Genomic DNA, 12,755 nt, shown 5'->3' on the forward strand with positions numbered 1-12,755 from the left:
GGGGGGGGGGGGGAGGGGGAGAGGAGGGGGGGGAATGGGGGGTAGGGGGGGGAGGGGGGCACGAAATCCGAATCTGCAACGACCCCGATTGAGCGCATATTTAGTGCTATAATGCCTTGATGTTATAGCTTCGGAGACAAAATTTTTCTATATAACTGGTTTATTATATGTAAGAAATGTGATCTCCCGCTTCTTTCTACTTTCCTTTTTCTGTTTCTTTTCTTTTTCTTCCTCTTTTGGACCAAGCTCCTCGAACGAGTCAGGCGTGCATGAAGAAGGGCCGCCGGATAACTAGTTGGCGACGGCTGCATGATAGTTGGCGTTGATGGGAGGGTAGTACCCGCGGTGGGCCAGGCCGGACCCCACCCGCTACCCGCTCCAGACAAAACAGCTCGACAGGTATCAAAAAGCTCGAACGGGGGAGGAACCTGTGGGAGGTGATAGATCGAATAGTCTAGATGATCGTTTCCGGGCAACGAATGGGAAAATTTGCCCCCTCTCAAAAAAAAAAGCAAAAGGAGAAGAGAAACTAGCATCCTATAGTCCCTGGAGTCGTATCTATTCTTGCAAACATGACTGTCGAGAACGAGGTGCGACGCCGTATTCTGGCGAATAATCGAATAATAATGGGCGCGGCGGGCCCCCCTTCCCCTGAGACGCGCGGGCACCATCGTCGGGCTTGGGGAGAGAGAGAGTGTGTGGGTATTCGCTAGTGCCGCAAACCTGGGTTATAGAACGCTCGGCATATAGCGTGGGAGCCCGTCGCGGGCACTACTAACTACATACTACCACTGTGGCTCGTGGGCTGCAGGAGAAGCGTCGATAGGGCCTCGTATCCAGCGAGTGTGAACGCATAGTTACATAACTACGGAGTATTACCTTCGTGTACGGAGTACTGTACATAGACACACTACATAGATCGGTATGGTATGTGGCTTGTCTGACGCTGGCCGGCCGGTTCCATGCGACACGTCCCACGCGCGCGCGGGAGGGCAGGGGAGAAGGAGAGAAGCGCTTACACCGGGCGTTGGCGCAGGGGCGGCCAAGGACCCGCGATTAGGCGTGGAGAGAAATGCTACTTCGGTCGGGACGCTGTGCCGTCCTTCTCGTAGTATTTATGGCTGCGGTATACGGTATATGTATGTACATGGCTGGCGTGACCTGCACCCTTGCCGTTATGTATGCATGCACTGCCACTGGGGCGCCATGCCCGGGCTCAGCAGTGCTGCTTGCCAGCCAGCCTGCCTGCCTTAATAATAATGATAATGATAACGATGACCGGGGCGTAGAACCCTGAAGCTGCTGCTGCGTCCACGGCGGGCCACGTGCCGGGGCCGGACAACAGCTCAGCTCTGGCGGGCGCAGGTACAGTAAGTAAGTACCGCCTGGGAGAGATCGCGGTCTCGGGCTCCGCGGGCGCCCCCCTCCCCTCCCGCCCGTCCCCGGAGGCGGTCCCGACCCGGCGGGCAGGGAGCGCTCGCCTGACGAAAAAAAAAAAAAAAAGAGTAAGGAAGCCCAGGCTCATCGGTCTGCACGCCAGGGGGCCCTTCGACTGGGACGATGGACCTGGCGCGTCGTGGATAAAATCTAGTTTTTTGTTTTCTTTTGTGTGCACAACGCGCGCAGCGTTGCAGTCTGCAAGATCAGCAGATGGCCCTGAAGTAAAATATTAATGCACGACAAAACCGGCTTGGCCTGAGTTGTACCTAAAACACCAAGCAGCAACAATGAAAAAAAAAATATATAGAATAATATAAAAAAATTGAAGGGTTGCGTTTGCTTGCTGATAAATAAGACTACCAAGCTTTCATTCCAGCCCGCGACACTCAAACAGACCCGTTTCGCGTGCCGCTGGCCACGACGCGCGCGCCCGCGCGCAGGCGGGCAGCGGGGAGCTGTGTCCGAAATGAAAAAAAAAAGGCGTCGGTCACGTCATCACCTCTGAGGTAGCATGGAAGCAATCTCGTTCGACGGCAGAAGAAAAAAAAAAAAAAAAAAAAAAAACCCCAGGTCATATCTTTTTTTTTCCCTTTTTCTGTTTTCCGGCAGGGTTTTTGATGTTCGTTGCCCGTTGGGCCAACAACGCGATATGGTAGATATCTAACTACACCCCAACGACAAAGCTTGTAAGGGTTTATGACACAACTCCAGACGGGGCCTCGACAGCGCACTGACGTCTGTCTGTTGCAACAAAAGACAGCGGTGCCTGACCGAAGCTGGTCAGGGCCCGGTGGTGATCTTTCTCGCTTCGACCGGGAAAGACGGCCTCCGGATCGCGGGACAGCGAGCATGGGAAAGTTTCCAGCCGGTGGGAGGTGACTAGGACCTCAGGAAACAAAAGCGCTGCTTGGAGAGCAGCAGGAGCAGACTCGGCAAGAAAGAAAATAAAAAGAGGCCAGCAGTTAAGAGTTGATGGACAACAAGGGCTGCCCGGGGGGGAACATCAATGCGCAGTGGAGAGTGGGGATGAGTAATATATAAGTAACGGTGAGTGTGGCTTGGGGGAACATCTGGGGACAGACGATCTGAGCGCCGGCTTTGAGTTCAATAATAAAATCACGATGGGGGGGGAATAATAATGAAGGGGGCCTTGACGGGGGGCGGGGGCGATCAGATGCGGCCGGTCGTGTGGCACGCCGTAGCCGCCGTGCTGGGGCTGTGACGGGCGCGGGCCAAGCCGTGCAGGCGCCGTATGGGCGGTGTACGGCGGACCGGGGAAGGGCCCGCGGCAGCCCGCCGGGCCCTCGTGGATGTGGGGCCAGGAGTGCGCAGAGCGAGGCGGGCGGGGCGACGCTAGACCGCGATAACGCTAGCGTGCTGCCCAGCTCCGGCCAGAAAGGGTTGAGGCCTTCCCAAGGGGAGTGAGAGAGTTTTTTAGTTTTTCACACGCTAGCCCCGATGCGTTGGCCCTCCCCTTTTTCCAGCCTAGCGCGTTGTCACGCTTGTGTTGCTTTTTTGGCTAGAAGCGCAGAACGAACATTCTTTTTCTCCCGCGCGCGCTTTCTGCTTTGGGCAGGCCCCCCCCGGAAGAGGAATACGACCCGGGGGGCGCGCGCGATGCGTCCAAAAGGTAAAAATGTTGAAAGGAATGGTTTTGAGGGGGGAAAAAAAAAGGGGGGCTCTCTCAGACGAAGACCCAGACGACAGGATTCAAGAGTCTGGCCTCCTTCCTGCTGGCATGTACATCCTGGGCGAGTTTGGCCGCGCGCGCGCACCAGCTACCGTCCCCTGCGGCCGTACGGGGCAGGGCTGTTGCGGGTGGGCAATCCTTTTCCGTGGGCTTTCCAGCCTTGGCGGCTATCGCCCAAGAGCGAAAGCCCGGGCAGGCAAATGATAATAAGAATTTCCGCAAATCCCACGAATCGGGCGCGATAGAAATTTTAATTTTTTTTGTTGGCGATGCTGCTGTTGCTTTCTCACTTACCTACTAGCTACTAGTGTGAAGCTGCTAAGCCGGACACGTGTGGTTTCAGGACGGAAAACGAAATGGGGCCCGGCAGCTCCACTAAACATGTGTTGGGGCACACCCAGCAGCCATGGAATGTTGGAACGGCCGCCGCTCTTGAGTGTGGTGCCGGCGGGCGCAGCGCACCTCGTCGCGCATGCTGTCTCTGTTTTTGTTTCTGGACCTGTATCTGTATCCGTATGCCCCGTACTGGCCCCAGTGCACCGCGCCTGTGGCCCATGGCTGGCTGGCGGTGCCTGTCTGCCGGGGCGTGGGAGCGGTACCGGGCGGTACGGCGGGCGGCCAGTAGCAGGCAGCGGGTAGCAAATACCGTACGGCGGGCGTACGGTACGCATACGGTGGCGGTACGATCAACGGGGCACGTGAAAAGCCACCGGCCTTCGCTGCGGCCGGCGTCTTGCGGGCTTGACAGACAGACAGACGAACCCGCCGGGCGAGCTCTCAGCCGGCCGGGGCACGGAGCCACCGGGCCAAGCGGGCGGCGACGGCGCGGTCGTGGGCGTCGTAGGAGCAGGTCGCAGCGGTGTCAGCTAGGTAGCTATGTAGGCAGCTGGGCTAGCTAGCTGAGCTCCACCGCCGACGAGAGCTGCCCGTTGGGCGAGTAGGAGTGGTCTGCGTGGTGGTGCCGTGACAGAACCGATACCCGCCGGGCCCGCGCGCACGTTACGCCCAGCCCGCGGCGGTACGGTACGCGGCCGTCACGCCCCGTACGTACGTGCGTGCGTGCGTGCGGTCTTCACGGGTCGCACCATCGCCTGCCTGCCTGCCTGCCTGCCTGCCTGCCCGGCTGTCGCTGCGCTGCGCTGCCCTGCGCTGCTTGCTTGTTTGCTTGCTTGCTCTCTGCTCTGCTCGCCTACTCTCTCTGCCGCGCCCTGCCCTGCCCTGTCCTGCCCTGCCCTGCGCCCAGGCAAGCTTCCCCCTTCGCTGCTCCTGGGCACCGCTCCGTCACTTGTGTTTTGAAACCCTTCGCTCGCTCACTTAGTCTTCTTCCTCTCTTTCTTCTTCTTCTTCTTCTTCTTCTTCTTCTCCTTCTCTTTCGTCTTCTTCCTCCCTCCGCTCCGCCCTGCCCTCGCTCTCGCCATGACCGCCATGGAGCTCTCCAACCCCCCGCTCCGCCCGTGGGAGACCTCGCGCCCCGTCCACCAGTCCCCGCCTGCGCCCGCGCCCGCGCCGCCCAGCCAGCTGCTGCCGTCCATCTCGACGCTGACCGCGAGCATGTCGCTGGGCGCTGTCGCTGTCGCCGCCGAAAAGTCCCCAGCCCAGCCGCCGCTGGAGAGAGACTCGGGCAATTGGTCCGTCGCTCAGAGCGCCCGTACGTCCTCTCCTCCCGTGCTGCCAGAGCTCCCCTAGCAAGCAGCAGCAGCAGCAGTAGCATCAACAACGAACTAACCCGCCCCCAGGCTCCTCGACCTACTCCAACAACACCACCGGCGCCGCCAATGGCTTCCACCACGCCGCCGGCTACATCCCGGCCTCGCAGCCCGCCCACATGCCCTCCGAGCCGCCGCACACGCCCGTCTCGAGCCAGCCCACCACCGGCTTCCCGTCGCACCACCAGCAACAGCAGCAGCCCTTGCCGTCCATCAATCCCGCCTTTGACACCACCGGCCAGCGCCCCGACTACCCCGAGTCCCGCCGCAGCAGCCTTGACAGCCGAGTCAACCAAGGCCTGAGCTCCCTGGCCCTCAGCCAGGCCTCGCCGTACCACAGCACCAACGTGTCGCAGACCTCCATCGTCTCCAGCCTACAGCGCGAGCGCGGCATCTCCGGCGAGTACGGCAAGCTGTCCTCCGCCCACCGCGGGCCGCGTTACGCCGGCGGCCAGCCCTTGTCGCCGCTGGGCCCGCGCGCCGGCGAGCATCGCGCCTTTCCCCCCGGCCGCACCGCCCCGGCCATCAGCTCCAATCCGGAGGCCAAGATCTACAATGCAGAAACCCCCATCCCGGGCATGCCCTATGCCTTCCCGGATCCCTATGTCGCCCGCCCGTCGGAGAAAAACGCCCGTGTGTCGGACCAGATCTCGCGACGCGACAGCGGCACCGAATCGCTGGCGAGCAGCAGATTTACCAGTGATAGCAGGCTGCCGCAGGGCCAGCAAGGTTTGTTTGGAAATTATCTACCATTTGGTTTTTTTTTTTCTTTTTCTAACGGTGAAGTAGAATTGCCGCAGAGCGTTCATCACCATTCTTTACACCACAAGCAAGTCCGGACCTTGATGGGAGAGAGTGAGCCTATCAACGGTGCCACGCCTTATAGTCGAACGCCGGAATTGAGGGTATCGCACAAACTCGCCGAGCGGAAACGCCGGAGTGAGATGAAGGAATGTTTCGAAACCTTGCGTACCCGCCTGCCTTCCGCTCAGAATAACAAATCTAGCAAGTGGGAGACACTAAACAGAGGTATGTCAACCACTTCTGAGAAGCAATACCTCCGTTATGGTATTTCTACAGCTACCTCCCGACCACTGCATCCCCCTGATTTTTCTAAGTTTATTTTTCGCTGACGTTTTCCCGCCCAGCCATGGATTACATCACCCAGCTCGAAAAGAATCTCTCGCAGTCCCAGCAGGAACGGGACCAATTACGTGCAGAAATCGACGAACTCCGGCGCTATGCCGCATCGCAGCCCAGCCTTTCCAGACAGACATCTGCCTTTGACTTACCGCATCACCCAGCCCCAGCATTGCATCCCAACGGCATGGCCAGCGCATCGCAAATGCAGTCTCCGCTATACAGTTCGCCCTTCTCGCCCGCATCTACTACGTCGCTCGTAGGCCATCCCTCCTCAGACCCGTCGCGCACTCTTCCGCCACTACTGAACTCCTCACTTGCGCCGATGCAGGGAGTGCAGTATACTGAAGAAAGGAGGTAATTGGTCCGGTCGCACTATCTACTCCGGGAACATTTGCACAACGCCATTTTATTTGGGAGGGAAAAAATGAAATATTTTGTTCTTGATGCCTTTTTTTCCCTTATAATTTATCTACATATTGCCCGACGTTTGAGGCACCCATTTACCCACTCATTTTTTTTTTCATTTTCATTTTCTCTTTATTTTCTTTTCTGACATCTGGGCCTTGGATTATATTCCTTGGCGGGCAATGTCGCTCCCTTGTTCATCGCTCGCATTTTTCATTTGTCTCAAAAAATTATATATCCATATATCCTTCGCGATGTGGTTTCTCCATTGCATCTTACAATACCACCCCTTTTGCTAGATTGCACAGAATCTGCGAGCCTTTGAAAACTCGTTCTCTCAGCATTCGACAGCACTTTTTTTTCTTTTTTTTTTGTCTTTTATCTTTTGACACCCAACCCTTTCCTATCTATCTACTTCGTCATGTTTTTGTGTTGTATGCTTGGCTTATTAGTGGCTATACCTCGCGGCCCTCACCCCCTTTTTTTTCTTCTCTGTACTTTTTTTTTTCTCGCTGCTGTTCAACCTTCTAATCACGCGCTTTTCGGACACTGGATTCAGGGTTTTTTTTTTTTTTTTCTGGCAACGTAATGGATGGGGTTCCTTACTGTTAACCTTCCTTCAAATCACACACCTGTTCGAATGGATATGGCATTTGGGTTTTTAGCGGGGTAGGCTCTGTTTTTTCTTTGTTATTGTTTGTCTTGTTGTTTTACCGGATATCTTGGGATATCATGCGTGTTGTGTGCGGCGTGAATAGGATTGAGTGAAAGTGATTTGGTGGGGTGAATTCGTTGCTCCCTTTTTTTCCCCCACCTTTTCTTTCCTCCCCCCCCTTTTTTTTTTTGTTCTTTTCTTCTGCTCAAAGGAGAAATAAAAAAACTTTTGTCAAATATTCCCCCATACTATTTCTCCTAGTTATAGTATTCTTATCTTTTTTTTTTTTGTTGGTTTATGGAACTGATAGTTTTCTGAATTTTCGTGTATCAACTCAGCAATTTTTTTACACGGCCCCGGTGGCTCTGAAACGAAAATTCTATGGCGCCCTTGGCTGGTAGGGTCATTCGCAAAAACCATACGGCGTATAGAACTTAATAAGCCTGCGTAGTAACAGGCATAATGCTACCCGCTCAGCCAAAAGGATACATAACCATCCTTAGAGGATGCAGCAAACATAACAAAAGGGTACAGGCCTGAGAGGGGTTTGTAGGACTTTCTAGTCTCCATGCTTAGCCTATCCCGCCACCTGAGACCGGAATACGCGGGGGTTCATGTTGAAGGTATTGATGTTGTGAACTGAAGAGAGTGATCCCTTTTATATTGGAAGGGAGATCATTTTTGAAAACAGTGTTAAAGAAGGTTTTACACAATTTCAATGAGATATACAGAGTTTCCTAGAGCCAAAGCTTGTGGGGAAAGGTAGATTTAGTTAACCACCTAGTTAGCTACGGTTTTCGGTTCCGTATGGAGGGAGTACTCCCGTTTAACTACCCACCCAATAGTCGAGGCTCATGTGCCCTGTAACCTGAGCGGCACGGCCACGGCCGGTTCGGGATCATGATCCTTCTGATGGTTACACTCTCTCCAAATTCCTCCATTCCAAGAAATGGCGGCTGATTCCAAGGAGCCCGAGATCGATTACTTCACCTACGTGGAAGGCAATGAGACAGGGTTGGAATGCCCCCAGAACTACTGTCCCGGAGGACTTCATCCCGTTCACCTGGGCGATTGTCTAGGGGAAGATGGTCGCTATCGCGTTCTGCATAAGCTTGGAAGCGGTGGCTTTGCTGTTGTCTGGCTATGTCGGGATTTACAGCATGATACCCCCCGCTACGTTGCGGTAAAGATCGTGATGGCCATGGAATCAACCGATAAATGTCCAGAACTACATGCAATGAAATTGAAGCAACTCGGCGTTGACCAAGAGATCGGTGGGAGCTCCCTCTGCCTACCCTCCAACTATTTTTGGATTCAGGGACCAAATGGGGGGCATCTTTGCCTTGTCTACCCTGTTGCTGGACCGAGTGTTTCTAAGATTGCTCGCGATGCAAGCTCCTCGCGTGCTATTTCTCGTCAAGTTGTCGAGGGATTAGCAGCTCTGCATCGGCATGGGTTTTGCCATGGAGGTAGGACTCCCCTTTCATATAGGAGGTAATGGTGGTTTTAACTATTGTCCCAGATTTCACTACATCGAATATCTTGTATCAGCTCACGAGCTTGGATGGATTTACTGAGAATCAGGTCATGAAAACCTTTGGTCAGCCAGTATCAACAAGACTTTTGACGGAGTCTATGACACCACCAATCTTGCCAAATACGCCGAAGTACCTCGTGTATCCGATCGATTTCACCAAAGTTGAATCAAGCCTGATAATGGATAAAGTCTACATCATTGATTTTGGGCAATGCTATGAAGCTTTAAACCCTCCTAAATCTCTCGGTACTCCAGCAAGATATTGTCCCCTTGAACTATTGCTGGACAACAAAATTTCTGGCACCCCCTGTGACCTCTGGGCACTTGGCTGCACTCTATTCCAGATATGCACCACATGGAAGCTATTCGACACGTTTGAAGATAATCTTGACGATCGGCTGTACGAAATTGTTCTTCTCCGCGGCAAGCTCCCAGAGCCATGGTGGACATCATGGAAGTCTCGCAGTCAACATTTCACGGATGAGGTGGATTCGAGTGGTTGTCCGGAGCGCGCGAATAAAATGACAAGAAGGAAGCGGTTTAGGTCTCTTCAGGAACAGCTTCTGTATGGAGGGAATGGAGCTCACCCGGTTCCTGTGGATGAAGTAGAGGCTTTGGCAGATTTGGTTGGAAGACTGCTGGCCTACAATCCTTGGGATCGCCCATCGGCTGAGACCATACAAAAGCACAAGTGGTTCAAGATGGATTGTATTTCTAATAATTGATACTTGCAACGGCAGTTCGAGCTTTTGTATCGTTGTCGGAGTATAATCTTGGGTAGGTAGCTGCCTCCCTAGCGCGCTGTATGGAATAATTTAAGCCCTAGCCCTGCCTTCCTAATCGAATGCCGTATCGTATCAACACTCTGTTATGGTGATTGGTCAAAAACATTAAACCTTATTAGCCAATCCTTATATAATCAGCGCTTGTGACAAATAAAGCAGCGCTTACTAATATAGCTGGCCAACGTCACTCTTACCATAATTCTTGTGAAGCAAAAGACGACGTTGCGATTGATCAGGCCACGATGTCTGTCTCCCGTCTATGGACTGCGTCCCTTCAAGATAATACATAAGCCAGACTATACGGTCTGTAGAAATCTCTTGTTTACGCCAATATTTCCTGCCACGATGGACTCAAGCGAGAATACTCCCGGAATCCATACTCCGGGAACGCCGCCTCGCCCTCCATATTCGCCAGTCACACCTGTGATGATGCATGCGAACCTACGGCCCATCCCGGAGCTTGAAAAGCTGACACCGCCGCCCGCAACAGCAGCTGCTGGAAAGCCCCTTTTCCTACCCCCTTCCGATGATACACCTCAACTCCCCGCAACCATGAAGACTACAGCTGCCAATGACCCCATGGCTTCACCGCCTACCACATTCGCACCTGAACCGTCGCCTGTGCCGATATCGGAGTCCGATAACCCGGATGCGATCGCACTCCGCTCTGCTATCGCTATATTACAGATTCAGAAACAGCAAGCGCTTCGTGATATTAGGAGTCTGGAGAAAATGAAGAAGGTCGCTGCCGAGAGCCCAGAAGCCTTTGCCCGTGAACTGATAAACGCAGCGCCAAATCAGACGGCTGATATGGGGCTGTTTAACCCTCGTCCTTTGCAGAGCCGGCAATGCCAAGGTGAAGACGGGAACACTACGTTTGGGGATATTCCTAAACCTCAAAATATCGTGAGGATGCCCCCCATAAATTGGTCAAAATATCATATCGTTGGCGAACCGCTGGACAAGCTCCATGAAGAGCAAAGACGGAGACCATTCTCTGGAGAACCACGCAGAGATGCTCTTCCTCCAATTCACAGATCTCCCGAGCATTTTATTGCGGCTCCATATCGACCATTCACGGAAAGTTTGGACTCTCCGATGAGGACGCGAAGCTCAAACAAGAAGAAAAACGAACCGAATTAAATTGGGAATCCTACAATACAATACTTTGGCTAGCAATAGGAAGCTTTGTCTGGTTACCAACCGATTGCATTATTTGAATTCTGCATGTCTCCCTTCCTATTTCCTATCATTTTGCGTTCCCAACGAAGCCCTTTCCACTCTATGAGAAGAGTGCGCGCTGCAAGGCGTTATGCGCCTGGGTGACATTGGACCATTTTCCTTCCGCCGTGCATTCTGGGCAAGCCACATTCTTAAACTCAAAATCCGAATGGTGTCTCCCGTAGATTGGGCTACAGGTTTTTGCCATTCCACAGGCCTTTCTCCTGGCCCACCATCGCGGATTTATCGGATAGTACTTCATACAAACATAGCACAACTTGAAACTCGCTGGGAAGTTGGGGGCAAGGCGCCAACACAAAAGCTGCTCTCTCTCAATGCCGCTGTAGAAAATCGTTCCTTCATGATTGGCGCAAAGGAGGGCTTGACCGAGGGATTTTGCTGTCAGTGCCAAGGCGACCTGGGATGCACCATCAAGTTTCTTGAATATTTTATCCAGAATTTCAAGCGGCAAAGCGTCAATGGTAATTTTTTTGTTGACGGGTAGCTGGTGTTCTTCTGTTGGCTCTTGAAAGAAGATCTACATTCAAACAAACAAAAACTGCGTTAGCAAGTGTATCTTCTAAATTCTGCCCCAGTGACCACTGGGGCTCTTTCTTTCTGTCCACTTATACACTGAAGCCTCAGTGAATGACTTACCGCCGGGTTTGCAACAAAGGCAAATGTCTGTTCACGCATGATACTCCGGGGTGATCTATGTCCCCTCTGCACCTGATCCCTCTGAAACATGGCTGGAAGGAGACTCGGTGCGTTGCGAGTATTCTTAATTTTCGGATATTCCATTCCCGGTAGAATACCCTGTGCTGTGGGGTCTGCCACATTGCCATTTCTATCGTCAAAGTCCCTCATCACGGTATCTCTTGGAGTTTCTCTGGGTGCCATCTCTATCGGTGGTTGAAGCCGCCTCGCGTAGTAGCTTTGAAAATTGTTACTGCCGTATCATATTAGCTTTCCTATCTCTTCTATATTATGGGCTTTCTATCTTTCTCTCTTGATGCATGGCGATGGGGAATACCAGCTTTGTGCTGGTATGGTCGCGATATTGCAGCGTGATGCCAGCTCTATCTTGTGGTATTATTGCTCCGAGGGAACTCCATGACTTACCTGCCACTTGCATTCAAAAACCTCGCGTCCTCCTCACTCAGAATTAGGGAAGGGTCTATCTGTCCTGCCCTGTATATATTGAAAAGAGAAGGTAAGCTTAATCGTCATCAAGATATGGAAAGCAAAAAGCACGAATTATTTTGAGATAGGGCAGGGAATAAAGAATTCAGACCTAGTCAGATATGGTCAAGCAGGGCAAATGTCCTCTTGTGCTCATATCAACATGGTCTAAAGGATCTTTGTCTCCCTTTGAAAGGGGACTTCCGATATCTCACGTGAGGGGATAAACAGAGTGTGTTGTTCTCCTTTCTAAATCTCACACCATTTCTTGACATAGCATGCATACGCCCCTTGAGGCTGGAACAAATAGTCAACCATAATGGAAGCGGCTTTTTCACTCACAGATCAGAAGGACCAGGGAAGCCGAAATCGACCAATGAAAGAGAATTCTGACTATACCCATCCCCGCCACTCTCATTGAAGGCTGCAACTTGCTTGTCAATCCATGAAAAATCGTCATTTGATATTTGAAACTTCGGGTATTCTAATGTGCCCATGCCCCCCGTGGGAACCGCATAGCTATCTCCTTCAAGCCCGCTAGGTTTTGACGCGTTGTCTGCCACCAAGTTCGTTTGGTCTACCCAAGACAAGTCCGGATATACAACCCCACCTTGGTTGTAATGGTTGATGTAGGCATCGTGAGGCCGTTTTGGAGGATCCATGTTACCGGGAATGGTACTGAGGGAAAGGATAACCTGAAAAAGCCCTGGCTGCGTATTTGATGAGAAAAAGTTGTTCTATCCTGCAGTTCAGGGCCTAGCCAGAACATGGAGGCAAGTTGTCTGTAGGGAGGATGATGAGAGTGTCAATAAGTCTGTGCATGGCATGGGTTTTTATGGGCGTCATTGGAGGTCACAGTCATGAGAGAGGTTCGTGTATATTCACTGCCCGGTGCTAACTTGTTATTGCGTCTGCTGGTGGGACGATTTGTCGTCAAGCAAGGAATACTCTTGCATTGGACACATGCTTGTGTGGCAGCATCGCTTCCTAA

The 12,755-nt window shown here is 52.7% G+C and overlaps 4 protein-coding genes across 4 annotated transcripts; 3 read left to right on the plus strand and 1 right to left on the minus strand.

Moving 5' to 3' along the window:
• Positions 1–4,681: 4,681 nt before the first annotated feature.
• LOZ57_006286 (uncharacterized protein) lies at positions 4,682–6,337 on the plus strand (the record flags this gene model as incomplete). Its single annotated transcript, XM_049255306.1, has 4 exons — positions 4,682–4,778; positions 4,867–5,565; positions 5,626–5,865; positions 5,985–6,337. The coding sequence occupies 4 exons, from the start codon at positions 4,682–4,684 to the stop codon at positions 6,335–6,337; spliced, it is 1,389 nt and encodes a 462-aa protein (XP_049105679.1).
• A 1,651-nt stretch (positions 6,338–7,988) lies between these two features.
• LOZ57_006287 (uncharacterized protein) lies at positions 7,989–9,301 on the plus strand (the record flags this gene model as incomplete). Its single annotated transcript, XM_049255307.1, has 2 exons — positions 7,989–8,508; positions 8,562–9,301. 2 exons carry the CDS (start codon positions 7,989–7,991, stop codon positions 9,299–9,301), a joined length of 1,260 nt encoding a protein of 419 aa, XP_049105680.1.
• Positions 9,302–9,706: 405 nt separating this feature from the next.
• On the plus strand, positions 9,707–10,504 carry LOZ57_006288 (uncharacterized protein; the record flags this gene model as incomplete). The annotated part of the gene is made up of 1 exon (XM_049255308.1): positions 9,707–10,504. The coding sequence occupies one exon, from the start codon at positions 9,707–9,709 to the stop codon at positions 10,502–10,504; it is 798 nt and encodes a 265-aa protein (XP_049105681.1).
• A 139-nt stretch (positions 10,505–10,643) lies between these two features.
• Positions 10,644–12,426, minus strand: LOZ57_006289 (uncharacterized protein; the record flags this gene model as incomplete). Its single annotated transcript, XM_049255309.1, has 3 exons — positions 10,644–11,120; positions 11,240–11,531; positions 12,107–12,426. The coding sequence occupies 3 exons, from the start codon at positions 12,424–12,426 to the stop codon at positions 10,644–10,646; spliced, it is 1,089 nt and encodes a 362-aa protein (XP_049105682.1).
• Positions 12,427–12,755: the final 329 nt, after the last annotated feature.

The sequence above is a fragment of the Ophidiomyces ophidiicola genome, assembly GCF_022830035.1.
Source record: "Ophidiomyces ophidiicola strain CBS 122913 chromosome Unknown scaffold_39, whole genome shotgun sequence".
NCBI lineage: Eukaryota > Fungi > Ascomycota > Eurotiomycetes > Onygenales > Onygenaceae > Ophidiomyces > Ophidiomyces ophidiicola.